Source organism: Tachypleus tridentatus, chromosome 9, assembly GCF_004210375.1.
Source record: "Tachypleus tridentatus isolate NWPU-2018 chromosome 9, ASM421037v1, whole genome shotgun sequence".
In the NCBI taxonomy this organism is placed as follows: domain Eukaryota; kingdom Metazoa; phylum Arthropoda; class Merostomata; order Xiphosura; family Limulidae; genus Tachypleus; species Tachypleus tridentatus.
The window spans coordinates 26,428,710-26,444,212 of NC_134833.1; the positions used below are offsets into that span (position 1 = coordinate 26,428,710).

At 29.7% G+C, this 15,503-nt stretch overlaps 1 protein-coding gene across 2 annotated transcripts in view; it reads right to left on the reverse strand.

The window, feature by feature from the left end:
- The window catches only part of Tif-IA (RNA polymerase I-specific transcription initiation factor RRN3 homolog Tif-IA), a 36,463-nt gene extending 22,081 nt beyond the window's left edge, over positions 1 to 14,382 (reverse strand). The window contains exons 1-8 of one of the 2 annotated variants that reach the window (XM_076453353.1): positions 14,059 to 14,354; positions 13,599 to 13,648; positions 9,649 to 9,901; positions 8,418 to 8,507; positions 6,267 to 6,396; positions 3,704 to 3,818; positions 2,354 to 2,522; positions 894 to 968 (exon numbers count right to left, since the gene is read on the reverse strand). In XM_076453353.1, coding sequence (XP_076309468.1) covers positions 894 to 968; positions 2,354 to 2,522; positions 3,704 to 3,818; positions 6,267 to 6,396; positions 8,418 to 8,507; positions 9,649 to 9,849 — 780 coding nt within the window. In that variant the 5' untranslated portion in view covers positions 9,850 to 9,901; positions 13,599 to 13,648; positions 14,059 to 14,354. Of the gene's footprint in view, positions 1 to 893; positions 969 to 2,353; positions 2,523 to 3,703; positions 3,819 to 6,266; positions 6,397 to 8,417; positions 8,508 to 9,648; positions 9,902 to 13,598; positions 13,649 to 14,058 lie in introns of both variants that reach the window. The other variant, XM_076453352.1, reaches the window with a different exon arrangement.
- Positions 14,383 to 15,503: the final 1,121 nt, after the last annotated feature.

Below are 15,503 nucleotides of genomic sequence, written 5' to 3' on the forward strand. Positions count from 1 at the left end.
GTAACATCTACAGTGAAGGACATATCAACACAAATAGAACAATGTATAAATCTAATACCATGAGAAAAACATTTTCAGTATCCACACAATTTCCTGCTTTTTTTACCTTGTCCTTAGGATAATTTACCTGTGGTACATGTAGAACCCATAATGCAAAATAAGCAACCACACACAACAATAAGTTTCAAAACATGGTAGAAAAATAAAATAATTCTGCTTCAGAATAAAACTCAACAAGTTACAAATATCACTATTGTATTATAAATAGTAAACTTACTGAAATAGATTAATACAGAGATATGGAAAAAAAATTTAAATAAAACACTTGAAGAGACCACAAACTAAATATTACAATAAGTACTGTCAAATAAAAAGTAACAGTTCTGTACAACTGAACAGAAGAAGTCACGTGCATCAAGAGAGTGTGTCGCACTTTTATTGGTGGAAGGTTGTCACATGTCTTGCATGCAAAATACAATGGAATTAGTCAATTCCAGATGGATAGGAATATCAAGGCATGTGGCATGCTCAAACAATGTTTGCATATAGAGGGCAGCACTGAACAAGAACAGATATTTATGTCATTACAAGAGTGGAAGTAATGTACCATATCAAAAAACTAATGAGCTAATTGTTAAAGAAATAACAAAGAATTATAGTTTTTGTCTATTATGCACAAAGCTACACAATTGGGTATCTGACCTGTGCTCACTTACAAGCATCAAAACTTCATTTCTAGCTCACAGATTTACAGTTGAACTATCAGGGGGACAGATTTACTATATTGTATAGTTTAAAAAAACCGATGTCAGTGCAAATATCTTACTTAGCATTTCTGCGATATTTACATGCACTTAATGGAAGACCTTGATAATTAGATAAAATTATAATACCATGAGAAAAACATTTTCGGTATCCATTTGGGCTTCCTCTTCGGATTCTTCTATCTTGTCTTTTGGACAATGTACCTGTAGTTATTGTAAACAAACTAGTTGTTCAATACACATGAAAAGTATAAAAACTGGATTTAAAAACAAACAAACAGGTTTTCTCTAAGAAAGTTTAAAAAACAAAGATACTAGACCAATCTTTTGAACTATTAAACAAATTCCATTTTTAAGTACATTTTATCTTAAACTTTATGCACATAATCAATATTCTCAAGTTTTCAAAGAGATGATTCCTTACATACCAATAATCTTCTGAGTTTTTAACTTATTACACAATCATCTATGTTAATTTAGTAAAGAAAACACATGGAGATACCAATGTTTTTTTCTTCTTGTAATGCCTTAAGATATATATTAACCTTAGCTGTTAGTCTAAATATAACAACCTTTATACTATTAGTAAACAGTACAATCTAGTTTTTGAAATATTAAATGTTTTTGCAACCATGGAAATTGCATAGAAAGAAAGAATTAATATTAAAAAATAATTCAATAAACCAAGCAAAAATAAAATGTCATTATTTTACAAATTCAGTAATACAATTTAAAATTATTGATATATCATTATATTAAGATGAGTACATCTTATCAAAATGATTTTGATGTCCAAATCAGCACCACAGCTAATGTAAAGTCAGAACAGAGAGTAATACGTGAGATTTATACTTTGTTATTGTTAAACATCTTTTCACATATTGCAATAGAAATGAAAATTTATTACTGTTGGTATGGATATATAACAGTCCTTTCCAATACAAAATATTCATACATTAACATCAGGAATTTACAATTTTTAATACAAATAACTTAATGGCATTTAAAAATAAAGGAATTTGGATCAGCTTGAGATCCCAGGAACATCCAGAGAGACCTGCAACAAATTATACCCCAGCAAAATGCAGTTTCATAATTATAGCAGGTGAAAATCCATGAACACAAAGATAGTGGAAAAAAATGCCAAGCTACACAAGAATTTATCTATGGAAACATAACTCAAGTGAGCATAAGTTGCTTCCATTATGTATCAGTTCATCCATCATATATTTCAAGCAGCTGGAGACTAAATCAGGTATTCATGCTATTGTACATACAAGTCATTAGATGCAGTGCCTATATATAGACTTCTACGCAATTGGATTGTTGAAATAGGTGCTAGGAAGTTATCATTCTCTGACCCCAGAAACATTACAAAAAACCATCTACAGGAGGGTTTGTTTTTTAACACAAAGCCTTGCAATAGATCCTTTTGTAAATAATATGCTGAAGAAGTACCATCAAGATGCTCGGCTGTCAGACAGAGCATGAATGGATGTGACAACACAGACTATAACAAGGCAAGGCTTCAAAATCATTTGAAAATAACATACTCAACTTTTTTAGATATTCAGAAAAACACTACTTACATCAATGTTTAGGACTTTATCTATCAGTAAGCCTAAAATCTTTTGCCTATGAACAGAAAGGTAGCCACACATTCTCAGGATGTTTTTTACATAGGACACCTGGGAACAAGGATCTTTCCGCATGTAGGGAAAACTATCAGCAAGAAGTGGAAGCAGAATATTTGGTGTCCTATAATTAAAAAAAAAAAAAAAAGTACTATATTTTGTATATACGCAATATTTTCAAATTAAAACATGCTAACCAATATTATTATTATTATTGTAAATTAACCCATTCATTATGTTTAACATAATGCTGTATTCAAAAGAGTTAATTTTACTGATTTTTTTTTATATATACTACATGAACAGAGGATTTGGTGCTTTCTACAGCAAGACTTGAGCCAATTCTTATTTTGAAACTATGACACTAATATAAAAGACTTTTTCATGGTGTTTGATAAGGCAGTTTAGTACTCTGGTATTTAACAGTACTTGCTGAAGAAGATAACAATAACATACTATGTGATATTTGATGTTTAAGATGTATAAAGTGGCAGTATTGCAAATTGCTACAATAAAAATGTGCAGATGTAGTAATAAAAATACTGATGATTGTTGATGCTATGATGATGCATGGTTCAAAATAAGTGATGTTAATGGATGATGATGATGAATACATACTGAAGTTTAACTGATGCACATTGGCAAGATTTATGACTTCAATTTTGGCAGAGGAAGTTCAGAAAATATATTCTGCTGATGGTGAATTGGGAATTGTTGACTGATGCATAAATATCTGAAGTCCCATACACTGTGCCACTCAATGATTTCATAAACTTGCTGTTACATGTGTATTCAAGTAAAGCAGTAATATTAATTTCAGTACTTTTAATATGATTTGTAAGAAACAAATACTTTCAAACCTCATGGGATCTACCACATGCAATAAATTAGAAACATAATTAAGTTTTAAAAAAGGGGTTTTATAAAATCCCATTAATAATTCTGTTAGGAAACAAAAAAAAAAAAACAATAGAGAAACATTATTTAATGAGCACCTAAAACACCATGTAAATATTTGGGATGATGTGCTAACTACAGAACAAATGTTTATAATTACTGTCTTCACTTTTTGTTTTGTTTTACAGGAAGCCTTGAATGGTATATTAAAAGAGGTAATAAAAATATAATAATAAGTGTATATAATGTCAGAAACAGAAATTATCTATGGCAGTTTGCCCTCTAATATATTAACTTTCAATAAATAATTTTGAAATGTAACAGTCTTTAAAAAAGTATGTGTACAGAAACATTTAAAGTACTGGACAATAAAACATTAACATTTTACAAGTTTATTTGAATACTTACAAAGGTACAAGATTAATTATTTCTTGGAGCAAAACATGGGCTCTATCAAACACTTTCTGCTCTTCTGCTGTGACAGTAGATATTTCAGCTTTACTGTCATGGGTCCTCAGTGATGCTAAAATTAAATCAGTTATTACAGTACAATTTTTATGACAAAATTTTATGATCAAAACAGAAAACTAGCATAACTGTTATAATACCATTAACTTTAAACAGTTGTGTTGCATAATGTTTTAAAATAACTGTTACACAACCAATAAGATGACAAAACTCTGGTTCAAAATTATTTATCTTTTCCAATTTGCTGATAGCACAGGAAAGAGAAACAGATGCTACAGCTGAGAAGCTATAGAAATTTTTTTTAGCCTCACAAAATAATATTTAGTGTTGTTTGTTTTCTTCTAAGCTCTGCACTGATTTTATTCTGATCTTTATACCAATCAACAACAAGCTGAGAAACTCTGCTGTAGTTTCTACTTTTAATTAGTCAAATGTCTATCATTTTTTCATCTCCAAATTTGGGAACTTTGACAAAATATTAGTACAGAAGTAGTGAAGTTGATATAATTTATTCTTCAGATACCAAGATAAATATTGGTTATTTTTGGTAAAGTAAGGGTCGATCCAAGCATCATTCACATATGAAGTAACAATTAAGTGTTATAATAAAACACAACTTTCATTATTTATAAACATTCAGAGCTTCAAAAAGAATATATCTCAGGATGGCTGTTATGGGTATTTGCACTCTCACTAATAAAGCAGAGAACAACTTTTCAACTTTCTTAGGTCATCTTCAGATTAACAAAGAGATGAAGATGACCTAAGATCAAAACGTTGTTCTCCACTTTATTAGTGTAAGTGTTAATACCCATACCAGCCGTCCTGAGATATATTTTTTACTTCAAGTGGGTTTTTCATCATCACAAAAAAGAATATTTGTCCAGAAAGCATATTATTTCCATTCATTTTACAATGGTTTCTTGGTTTACAAACAACCATGTTTTGTGCTGACATTTAATGAGATATTTAAAGCAATCCTATTATTTCACATATTGAAATAGTTTAACTTATTAACATGTTCGACCAAATAAATATCTTGATATTTAAAATTGACTAATACAAAAAGTACATCTAAAACCCTTTTTATGGAAATAAAAAATATGCTGAAAAGTGACTGTACTTTTTTCAAAAGTGAAAGAGAAAATTATTATATGTCATAATAAGCTCAGCATCCATACAGGATATACAATCCAATATAGTTTTCTTCAACTTTCATCTGATATTGGTCCACTACACCATATTCTTAAGTCCAATAATTTTTTCAGAATAACAAAATCAAGTAAAAAGAAGCATTTTCAAATGGTATTTCTTTAAAATGAAGGAATACAGGTATTTATAAAGTACTACAAACTTATCTATTAAAATTAGATAACAGACTAAGTAAATAAGTATCTTATTAGACTTTCCATTCCAGGCCAAGCAACCACTAATAATTTCTTATAAGTCTTCTTTTAGTCAAAGTTTCAGACAATTCCAAAACAAATATTAATGCTACATTTAGAATTTAGCATTGTGCAACTTTTGCTAAAAGTTAGATTTCAGGAACCCTCAAGTCTCAATTATTAGGCTAAACTATAAATTTTGCTATAATGATCATCATTTGTAGTAACTGAAACTTCATTATGATTTTCTTCTCTAAGAATTAGATAAAATCTCAAGCAGCAAATTATTACCTCTTCTTTTGATACAGTGTTACAAATTATATAACCTCTAATGAAAAAAAAGGAAAAATGTTTTATATCATATTACACATGCACTATCATTAAACGGTTGGTCTGATGTATATTACTGAATAACAAATTCAATAAAACATCACACCTAAATTATTTTTTGTGACTATATGGTGAAGTAAAATGAACTCAAAGCCTTATAAACAAGTTACATAATTCTTATCTGACAAAATGGCACATTCATTGCTTTCTTATAACCAAGTAACATTTTTTTTGTATCTACCAAAGTCATAATATTATTCAAAAGTGCTAAACTTTTACAAACAAGTTATCTGTTCTTTTCTTTTTAAAAAAAATTAAAATCAAAATTTATTTTTATCTTATTTCTACCTCTATTTAAGATAAAATTTATAAGTTTAGTGGATCAGAGAACAGATTTTTGTATTAAAAACTGCTTCAAATGATTTGTTTATTTTTATCTTTTTTAATGTCAAATGTCCCTTAACTAAAATATTTTAAGTATGACATATTTAAATAAAATTTTAAACAACAATGGTTCACTTCTGTACCTGATACTACAGGTAAAACATAAACACACATACAAACAGATAAATAATCTCTCTCTCTCTTCCATAAACTATCATACTACTGAACTTCTCACTAGGTTATAAAAATAAGTAAATTATGAATATCTTAAAATTCTAATGCAACAAGATTTCCTGCACCATAAGCATCCTACGTTCAATAGCCTATTTCACTATAATGGACATATACAGAAAAGATTGATGAAAGTTTAGTGTAAAACATTAGCCAATTCTAAAAATATTTACCTTTCAAGAATATCTGTATCAGCATTTTTAGAACAGGACGCAAATAACATGTATGAGCAGACACCAAATTTAAAATCAATTCTTTATAAACTTCTACAAATTCAACACCTCGATCAGTCCAATTCATTTTCTGAGCAAAAAACAAGAAGAGAGGACTTATTTCAACAAACACTCATCAAACATAACAGTAATAATAAAAAGTACTGACAGAAACGAACAGAAAATGCTCATTTGTAAATTTACTTTGATCAAGATGGTAAGAATTTTACTAAGGTGGTTTCTCATGTAAAATGTTCAAAATTAGCTGGAACTGGAATATTTATAATTACCAAAATAAACGAAAAATGCAATTTTTATCTTTCTAACCAGCCATCCATAAAATATCACCATAACTTTGCCTTATTTTAAATTTACATCATATCTTTCTTTATATATTGAAGCATGAAATGACCACCTTTACCACCGTTACACGTGTAACTTCCCAACACCAACAGTTTTACAATAAAGATCCTTGTATTAGAGTTGATTACTGCTAACAAAAATTAAAAAAATTAAAGCATGAATGTCTCACTGCCTTCTGTCTTTACATTATCTTTTGTCACCGTGGATCTATTAATTCAAAATATGTTCAAAGTTGCTCTTACAGCAACACAAACTTTAAAGTAATATTTTCCACATTGATGGTTATACCAATATTTAAAAAACAAACAAAAAAACTTGTTGTACATTAGAATGAAGATTTTGTTTTAAAATCTCTAAAAAATAAATCTAAAAATTTATTTAAAAAATTTAGACTATTTTGAACACACAAAAATTTAACTAAAATATAAAAAATAAAAAAGCATCTCTTAGCATACAAAAAAAATTATTTATGGTAGGTGTTTTCTTCTACTATATAGGTAATATTTTCTTCCAACAAAATAATGATATTACAATAGAAGCAAAGACCTGACTACAACAAAATTTATCAAGTTTTATATTTTTCAGAGCATAAAATTAACTCTGATCTCAAATATGGAAAACAAATTAAAATACATAGATGTTAAATAGATAATTTGGTAAAATTATACCAATAAGATAGAAAACAAACTAATAAAACAGAGTAATATTTAACCAACAACAGTATATTTATGCTACAATTTTCACTAATTGTAGATCATGTAAATTAAAGTAAGATTTTTTTTCTTGAATTAATATACTGGCCTCTCAAGACAAGACGATAGTAATATTTCTTCATGAATTTCATTGTCATGATTACTAAATGACTTCGATGAATGGATTGGTGAGAATGAGATTTGAGTGCTACTGTATTTTATGCCTTGTAAGACACGTTTTTCTTTAAAAATACTTCGAAAAATCTCCATGCATCTTCCAAGACAAAAATGATGGGTTAAAGCAAAAGGTTAGCTTCGGGTATACTCAAAACAGCATCTCATACAGATTGTAATATCATTACTTGTTAATTACAAGTACTATCAATAGCATAAAACATTCAATTTAAGTAATATTGCTGATATACTGTGAAGAATATGATGTATCTGACTGTATTTACTCAGTAAGTAGAAGAAAGTCAAGGTTACATCAAGATATTGGTTGCTGAGTCAAAATATTTTTTTCTTAGTATTGTCTTACCAAAATTAAGGTGCACCTTCTACAATGTAGCATCTTACAAGGTGTAAAATATGTTATCTGTTGATACAATTTAAATAAGCATTGCTTGTTTCTTAATTATTATACATGTTCAAGATCTAATTATACTCAAGTGATAAAAACTGCACCACTTGTACTTCCCAAATCAAGTCATCATGTACACCAGAACTTTTATAAACATGAAATTGGGACTTGATTATAAAACTTTGAGGAAGAAGGATGTAGACATGAATATTCTGTTTACATGTAACACCCAAGGTGGAGCAATATTCAAAGAATTAGTAATTGGTCTTGTTTAATCATTTGTCAGCAACAGTCATCCAGACAACTGATTAAGAATCAATAACCTGAACCTCTCTTAGGGCAAAACAGTTATTGCAACAAAATTAATAACTAATAGATTTAATTAACATCATAATTTGAATATAGTTTCACAGCAAATTCAGTTTTCCTCAAGCATGCCTTAAAGTGAAATGAAAAATTTACTTTATCACAGCTTACCAATATAACTCCAACAAGATGTTCATTGTTTACATCAAGTAAAAAAATGTTATCTTTCAATTGTTGTAGCCATGTTGCCAGGAGTGAGTCCTATAAATACAGAGTAACAGGTCTTGATTTATGCTGTAAAAATATTGTGTAATTTTTCTAATTATTTAAAACAAGTTAATAACATGAAAAATAAATACTTGCAGGTTATGTGGAAGTGTGGGAATAACCATAATACAACATAATTTAAAAAATCATCTACACAAGAGTTTCAGATATTTCAGTATTGCAATTTATCAAATGTATTAATAAAAACAGCAATAAAACACACTTCCAAACAAATACTACAGAAATATCAAGAAACTTTTATAAGGTGAATCAATAGAATGCCACTCATACACACACTAATGAAAGAAAAGTACACTTGAGCACCATATGCAAATATAGTAAAGCTGTTGAAAAATGATAAATTTAGAAAAAAGTCCCTTACTGAATGTTTTACGAGGTTTATTCAAAGTTTCACTTGATATATCAAAACATTTCTACCAATACCCATATCATAAAGCTTTGAATAAAAGTATGAACTTCATGACAGTTGTAACTTATCTGAAACTTGAAACTTCTGTGACAGAGCTTTTCACAGTGCATGAAAATAACAAGAGCACAAGCAATAACATTTTAATATAGCCTAGAAATAAAAGAAAATGCAAATAATAGGAAATTATAATTTTACTGCAGCCAACAACATAATGTACTTAAATTCAAAGCCATTATTAATATTTATACAAGAAAATCTACTCCACAAGACAACTACCAAATCTATGTTGCAATTAATAATAAAGCTCATTTCCAATTACTTATTCACACATGGTTACTTAAAGACTTTATCAAAACATTACAAGGTTTCATCATTATAAGACACAGAGCAAAGCATAGTTACATTCTGGAACATATACATTTATTTTTACAAAATGGGGGCCAAAGTTTACATGATAAGATAACCTGTTTTAACCATGAATTATGAGATAAATTATACATTATGTAGGCTACAACATGACATGAAATCGAATAAGCAAGAAATAAAAATATTTATTACTCTTAATTTTGGATTTATTTACTTTTGAAATAGAACAATCTCTGAGACTCTGAAGTAGTACTTCTAATACTAGTTACCTATAAACATTTTTTTTTATAAGCTTCAGTTGAAACTATAGTAGTTAACATTCCACAATTTGATTTTTACCTCAGTATCAGTCCGCTGAAGAGATTCTGCAAAGTTTCTGTACTCTAAAAAAGCACCTTCTTCTCGGTAGCATCTGATGAATTCAGCAACATCACTTATGTCTTGTAACTTGAAGTGTACTTTTGCCTTTGGTGATTTCTGGGTCGTCATTGGAAGCAAGCTATCAAATTTCTTCAGAATCGGAGTGAGTTTCACAGGCATGTCAATCTTAAAACTTCTTTTCCATTATTCAAAACAAGTCTTGGTAAATTTTCTAGGTCAAAAATGGAGAGATATTAATAGTTTTGTAGAATTATCACTGTCAAACAAAACCACTAGCCTCCATAAACTGAATTGTTTTTAAAGAACACTTTTGCCCTGTAGTAACAAAGAGAAAAAAATTAGCTGTTTGTACCATTATATCATTAAACACCGACATTTCTACTGATCAATTATACAAGTCAAAGTTGACACTTTAAAATGAAACAGATTATAAACATGGGTGCAACATTTAAGTTGACAATGTATTATAAGCTAAATGGCAATTGAACACCTATTCATTCTCAATTCTCAAAAAAACAAAAAGTCAAAATTTACTGCTCAGTAATACAAGTCTATCCCAAAGACATTATACTGATATGTGTACTAATAAGTTTAATAAATCCTGATCAACAGACAAACAGTAGTAAGGGTATGTTACACAATATGCATCGATACTTTTGAAATGAATAAATATGTTATGATTAACACCAAGTTAGACATCTATCTGATACATACTGCACTACACACACACATTAAAATAGATATATAATAGTTTGTTTGGATAGCTGGATGGAACATTTTATGCTGATATAGTTCATTTGCTTTGCTGTCAATTAGTGCCTTTCTACCATATTGGGGGCTGGAATGCTAACTTCAATAGGTAAGTTTCAACTTACTTTTCCCCAAATGGTAGTACCTTACTTTATCCTTCTTATTGCTATTTCAATTAATTTTTTTTCTTCTTTACTTGGAAGAGCAGTGACCTTCCACAACTGTCTGTAGGAAGTGAAAGGTGATATAAAAGTGGAACATTGTGGACTTGAGCACCCACATCTCACTCTCCTAATTTCTATATATATTGCTACTCATTTATTTCTTATGTAAAACTGGCAAATGGAGGTTAAGAGTAACAGATAGTGTATTCCCACTGCAATGTAGGTCCTATTCTTCAGTCACCTCCAAAACCTAGAATACATTTTATAATCCCACATTATAGCTTGTAACATGGGATCTTTTCAATTAGTGCAGCATTTTTCTTTAACTTATTTTTCTTTCTATTTGTTATTTTAAGTTATAACAAATTAATACATGTACACTGCTGCCCAAAATCTTAAGGGTCAATGAACATAAAGAAAAATATGCATTTTGCATTGTTAAGCTCAACCACTTACTGGAGTACAGCTTTGAAAGATGAAAATAAGAAAAGGGAAAATAAAAACAAAAAACCTTTTTAACATTTAATAGGGAAAATGTGAACACTATGAAATTAGTCTAAATACTAGCTGGTCAAAAATTTAAGACCATACCGATAAGAAGTCCTGAACAGAGTAGGAAATGCCCAACAAGAGGTCTCCGTAGTGAGTTGCACGGCCATTGTTGCAAATAACTTCAAACATTTGCTTTGGCATGGTTAATAAAGTGTTTGGAGAAGGCTGGCTGGAATGTTATTCCAAGTGGTGAAGATGGCTTCACAAAGATCATGCACTGTTTGGAATTGACATCCATTTCTATAGACTTCTCTTGCCATCCACCCCAAACATTTTTAATGGGGTTTAGTTCGGGCAAACATGCTGGATGGTCCAAAAGAATCACGTTATTCGCCATAAAAAGGTCCTTTGTCCTGCTGAAAGTTCCAGTTATTTCTACAGAAGCAAGGGCCTTCAGTCAATAAGGATTCTCTCTCCAACACACCAATGTAGCCAGCTGCTGTTTGACGCTCCTATATAACCTGAAGCTCCATTGTTTCATGAAAGGAGAAAGCACCCCAGATCATAATGGAACCTCCTCCACTGTATCGTGTAGAAAATGTCTCCGGTGAGATATCCTTATCATGCCAGTAACGTTGAAAGCCATCCGGACCATCCAGGTTAATTTTTTCTCATCAGACAACAAAACCTTCATCTACTTTTCTATGTCCCATGTTTGGTGCTTCTCAGCAAAGTTTAACCGAGCTGTTTCGTGGTGTGGCCTTTGAAGAAGTTTACAATTTTTAAAACCTTTCTCTCGTAGATACCATCTTATTTTTCTTGAGCTGCATTCTGCCTCCATAAGGGCCTTAGTCTGGTTTGACGATTGGCTGGTGTCTTGCCAGAAAACCCATCAAATCTTCCTGCTCAATGTTGGCAAAATTTTCTTGAGCCAATCATTTGAAATTCTCATTCCGTATCCCTCAGGGTCTTTTAAGAAATTTACAATAGCAGTTTTATTATGCCCAATCTCTCCACCAATGGCCCATTGAGAGAGATCTTGCTTTTGCAGCTCAACAATTCTGCCACATTCAAACTCTGTCAACTTTTTAGCCTTTGCCATGTTTTTACCCAATGTAACACGAGATGTCAGTGGGAAATGTTAACAACGCTAATGCTTGAACACAAATGACTAAATTTTGTTATGTATTTACCAATTAATGCTTTTTTTCAGTATGGTCTTAAACTTTTGACCAGCTAGTATTTAGACTAATTTCATAGTGTTCACATTTTCCCTATTAAATGCTAAAAGTTTGTTTTATTTTCCCTTTTCTTATTTTCATCTTTCAAAGCTCTACTCAAATAAGTGGTTTAGTCTAACAACGCAGAATACATATTTTTTCTTTATGTTCATTGGCCTTAAGATTTTGGCCAGCAATGTATACACACACACACACACACAGGTAAACTATGCTTCTATCACACATAATGATATAGATAAAGTAAATGCACTTACTTTAACAAACACTGTTAAGATTAAGTATACTTAACTAAATATACTGATGTTAACAGTTAACTGCAATAGCCTAGCATATCACAATCATATGAATTTGTAGAAGTCTCCATTATAGTTCTTCCTTTCATACGTTAATAACATCTTCAAACACAGTGAGTTAAGTTTCAGTGTTAAATTAAATAAAAAAATTAGTTCTTTCACCTGTTAGCATGGTGCAATGTATTATCAGTGCAGTTAAAATGAAAAATGCTATTTACCTTCAGCAACTAAATAATAGAAACTGTTCACGTGTTAGTACTACTGTCAAAAATCAAACATTTACACATTTTTTCTTTTAGTTCAAGTCTGTCACTATCAAAGTTCAAGACAATGCATGGAATTATCTTAGAAATTAGAGATGAGCATAACATTATCAGTGTATCAGTAATTTACACTAGTTACTAAAATTCTGTTGTACAGAGCACAAAGTATTAAAATTTTTTTTTAATATATAGTACAGTAAATTGTTTGTTGTGCAACAATGGGACATTTTCATAGAGATTCTTCATAGCTATCTTCATTGATTGAAGAAAGAAATAAATACTAAATTTTAACCAATGACAATGTCACATGGTAATAAATCATAAAATTATACATTAGCTCAATAAAATTTTACACAAATAATACAGACAATTCCACAAAAATAATGACAAATGAACCCAAATCAATCATAAAATTTACAAAACATACCTGTAAAAAATGTAATCATAACATATGGAAATACCTTGCAAATTACATTACATGCAACGAGTTCTACTCTCATAGTTATAAGTGATAAGAAATTAAATGTTACTTAAATGATGCAATTATACTATGTTCATTAAACAATCATTCGAGTTTATCACCACCTCTGTTACTGTAATATGCAAGAAAGGTAACCTATTTTTGTTGTTACTTAATGCTAATGTTACATTAGTGTTAGACTTGCTTTTTCAGCACATTTATAAATGTTACAAAAATTTTCTTACTGCAGCTAGCTTTTGGACCCATGTCAGGAGTCGCCATCACAGGCATCAGTCTTAATACATTAATAAACAACACAATCACACTTTGCACAGATGTATAAGTTTAAAAATCAAAACTGTAGATGTTAATACTACTAGATATTATTATTAATTATTACACTACAATAAGCGAAATTTAAACTATTATAATTATATGTTTATAGTTTTCTACTTCACTTAATCTCATGGTATTCAATAGAAATTATTAATTATTACAGTATAATCAGTGAAATTTAAACTATTAGTATTACACGTTTAGTTTTTACTTCACTTAATCTCGTACTATTCAACGAAAATTATTAATTATTTTACTATATTCAGTAAAATTTAAACTATTAGTATTTCAGGTTTATAGTTTTTACTTCGTTTAATCTCATACTATTAAATGAAGAGCTCAGCACGAAAACAAAATATAAAATCTTACCAGTTCAGTTTTATTCCTATTATCAGGTTCATCACTTTTCAAGTTATAATAATACTACACTCCACGTGCACCTAACAAACCAATTAGTTATCGTTAGTGAAGATTGAATATAACAATAATAATAAAACTACTTCCCTGGTAGATAATACACAATTAAATATTGGATATAATTATTTGTAAATAATTCTGTCAACAAAAATTATTCTTTCTTTTTATGAAGATTTAGCATTCGGAAAAACAATTATCAATCTACTTCTTCAATATCGCACCTTTACCACACGACTATTGAGCGATGCAGAAATATAACGCCTAAAAACCGCCAATAGAGGACACTTTGTACTTTTTGGTGAATGTGGCATATTAATAAAAAAAAGTCTTATATAGTGATGGCTTTTAGATAGTAACATTCGAATTCTTTTTTTTTTTTTTTACATATACTGAACTGGTATTTATTTTTATTGGTATTCTTAATGGTGATTGTTAAACTATATGAAAATGAGAACAAATAAGAAATGTTAGAATAATGATAACATATTGATTCTACTAATAAAGCCTGTCTATGACTATGAAGTTAACATGAGGAAAAGCTATTATTATGCCACTTTCAAGTCGAAAAAATTACCATTCTTACTAACTTGGCCTCCAGTGGCACAGTGGAATGTCTGCGTCTTTAGAGTGCCAGACACCGGGTTTCGATACCCGTGGTGAGAGAAACATACACCTCTCATTTTATAACTTTGTGTTAAACTTCAAATAATCAAACAATCCTATTGAATGAATATTTGCTATACATTAATGTCATAATGAAAAATCAAACGTAGAATTCATAACTGTTAACTCTCACACATTTTGAACACAGATCATGCACTCACGCCTGGTTGAAAACCTCAAGATTATTAGTGTTTAATTTCTTTATTTTTCTTCATCATATGATATTAAATATATAATTATCTTCACAAAATTATTAGAACGGTCATAACCCTTTACTTTAAATACGCAAAGTGATTAACGAAATTAAAACCACTCTTAAATAAATAATTATTTTGCATGTGCATTATATCAAATAATTGGTTCTTTGTTCTTCTGATAATCAATGAAAGAGATGTCATATATAATCAAGCGTGTGCCATTTGTTATCAATCTATTAACAAGATGAATGAACGCGGTTCGCTATGTGACGATCCATCAACACAACTCAAAGTGACAAAATATTAAGGCTTTTTAAAGGATAATAATAAGTTCAATCAAAAACAGATAAAAAGTACCAATGTATCGTGCCTGAATCGTCCAGTAATAATTATTTTTGATGCACAGTGTATAACCGTTCAGCCAACTGCAACTTGCAAGCATCAAAGACTGTTGTTGAAAGACACATTAAATCATACTTTCACAAACACTTGGAGAACATAAAGTCGCCATCGAGATCAATACTGGAAGCATCTATT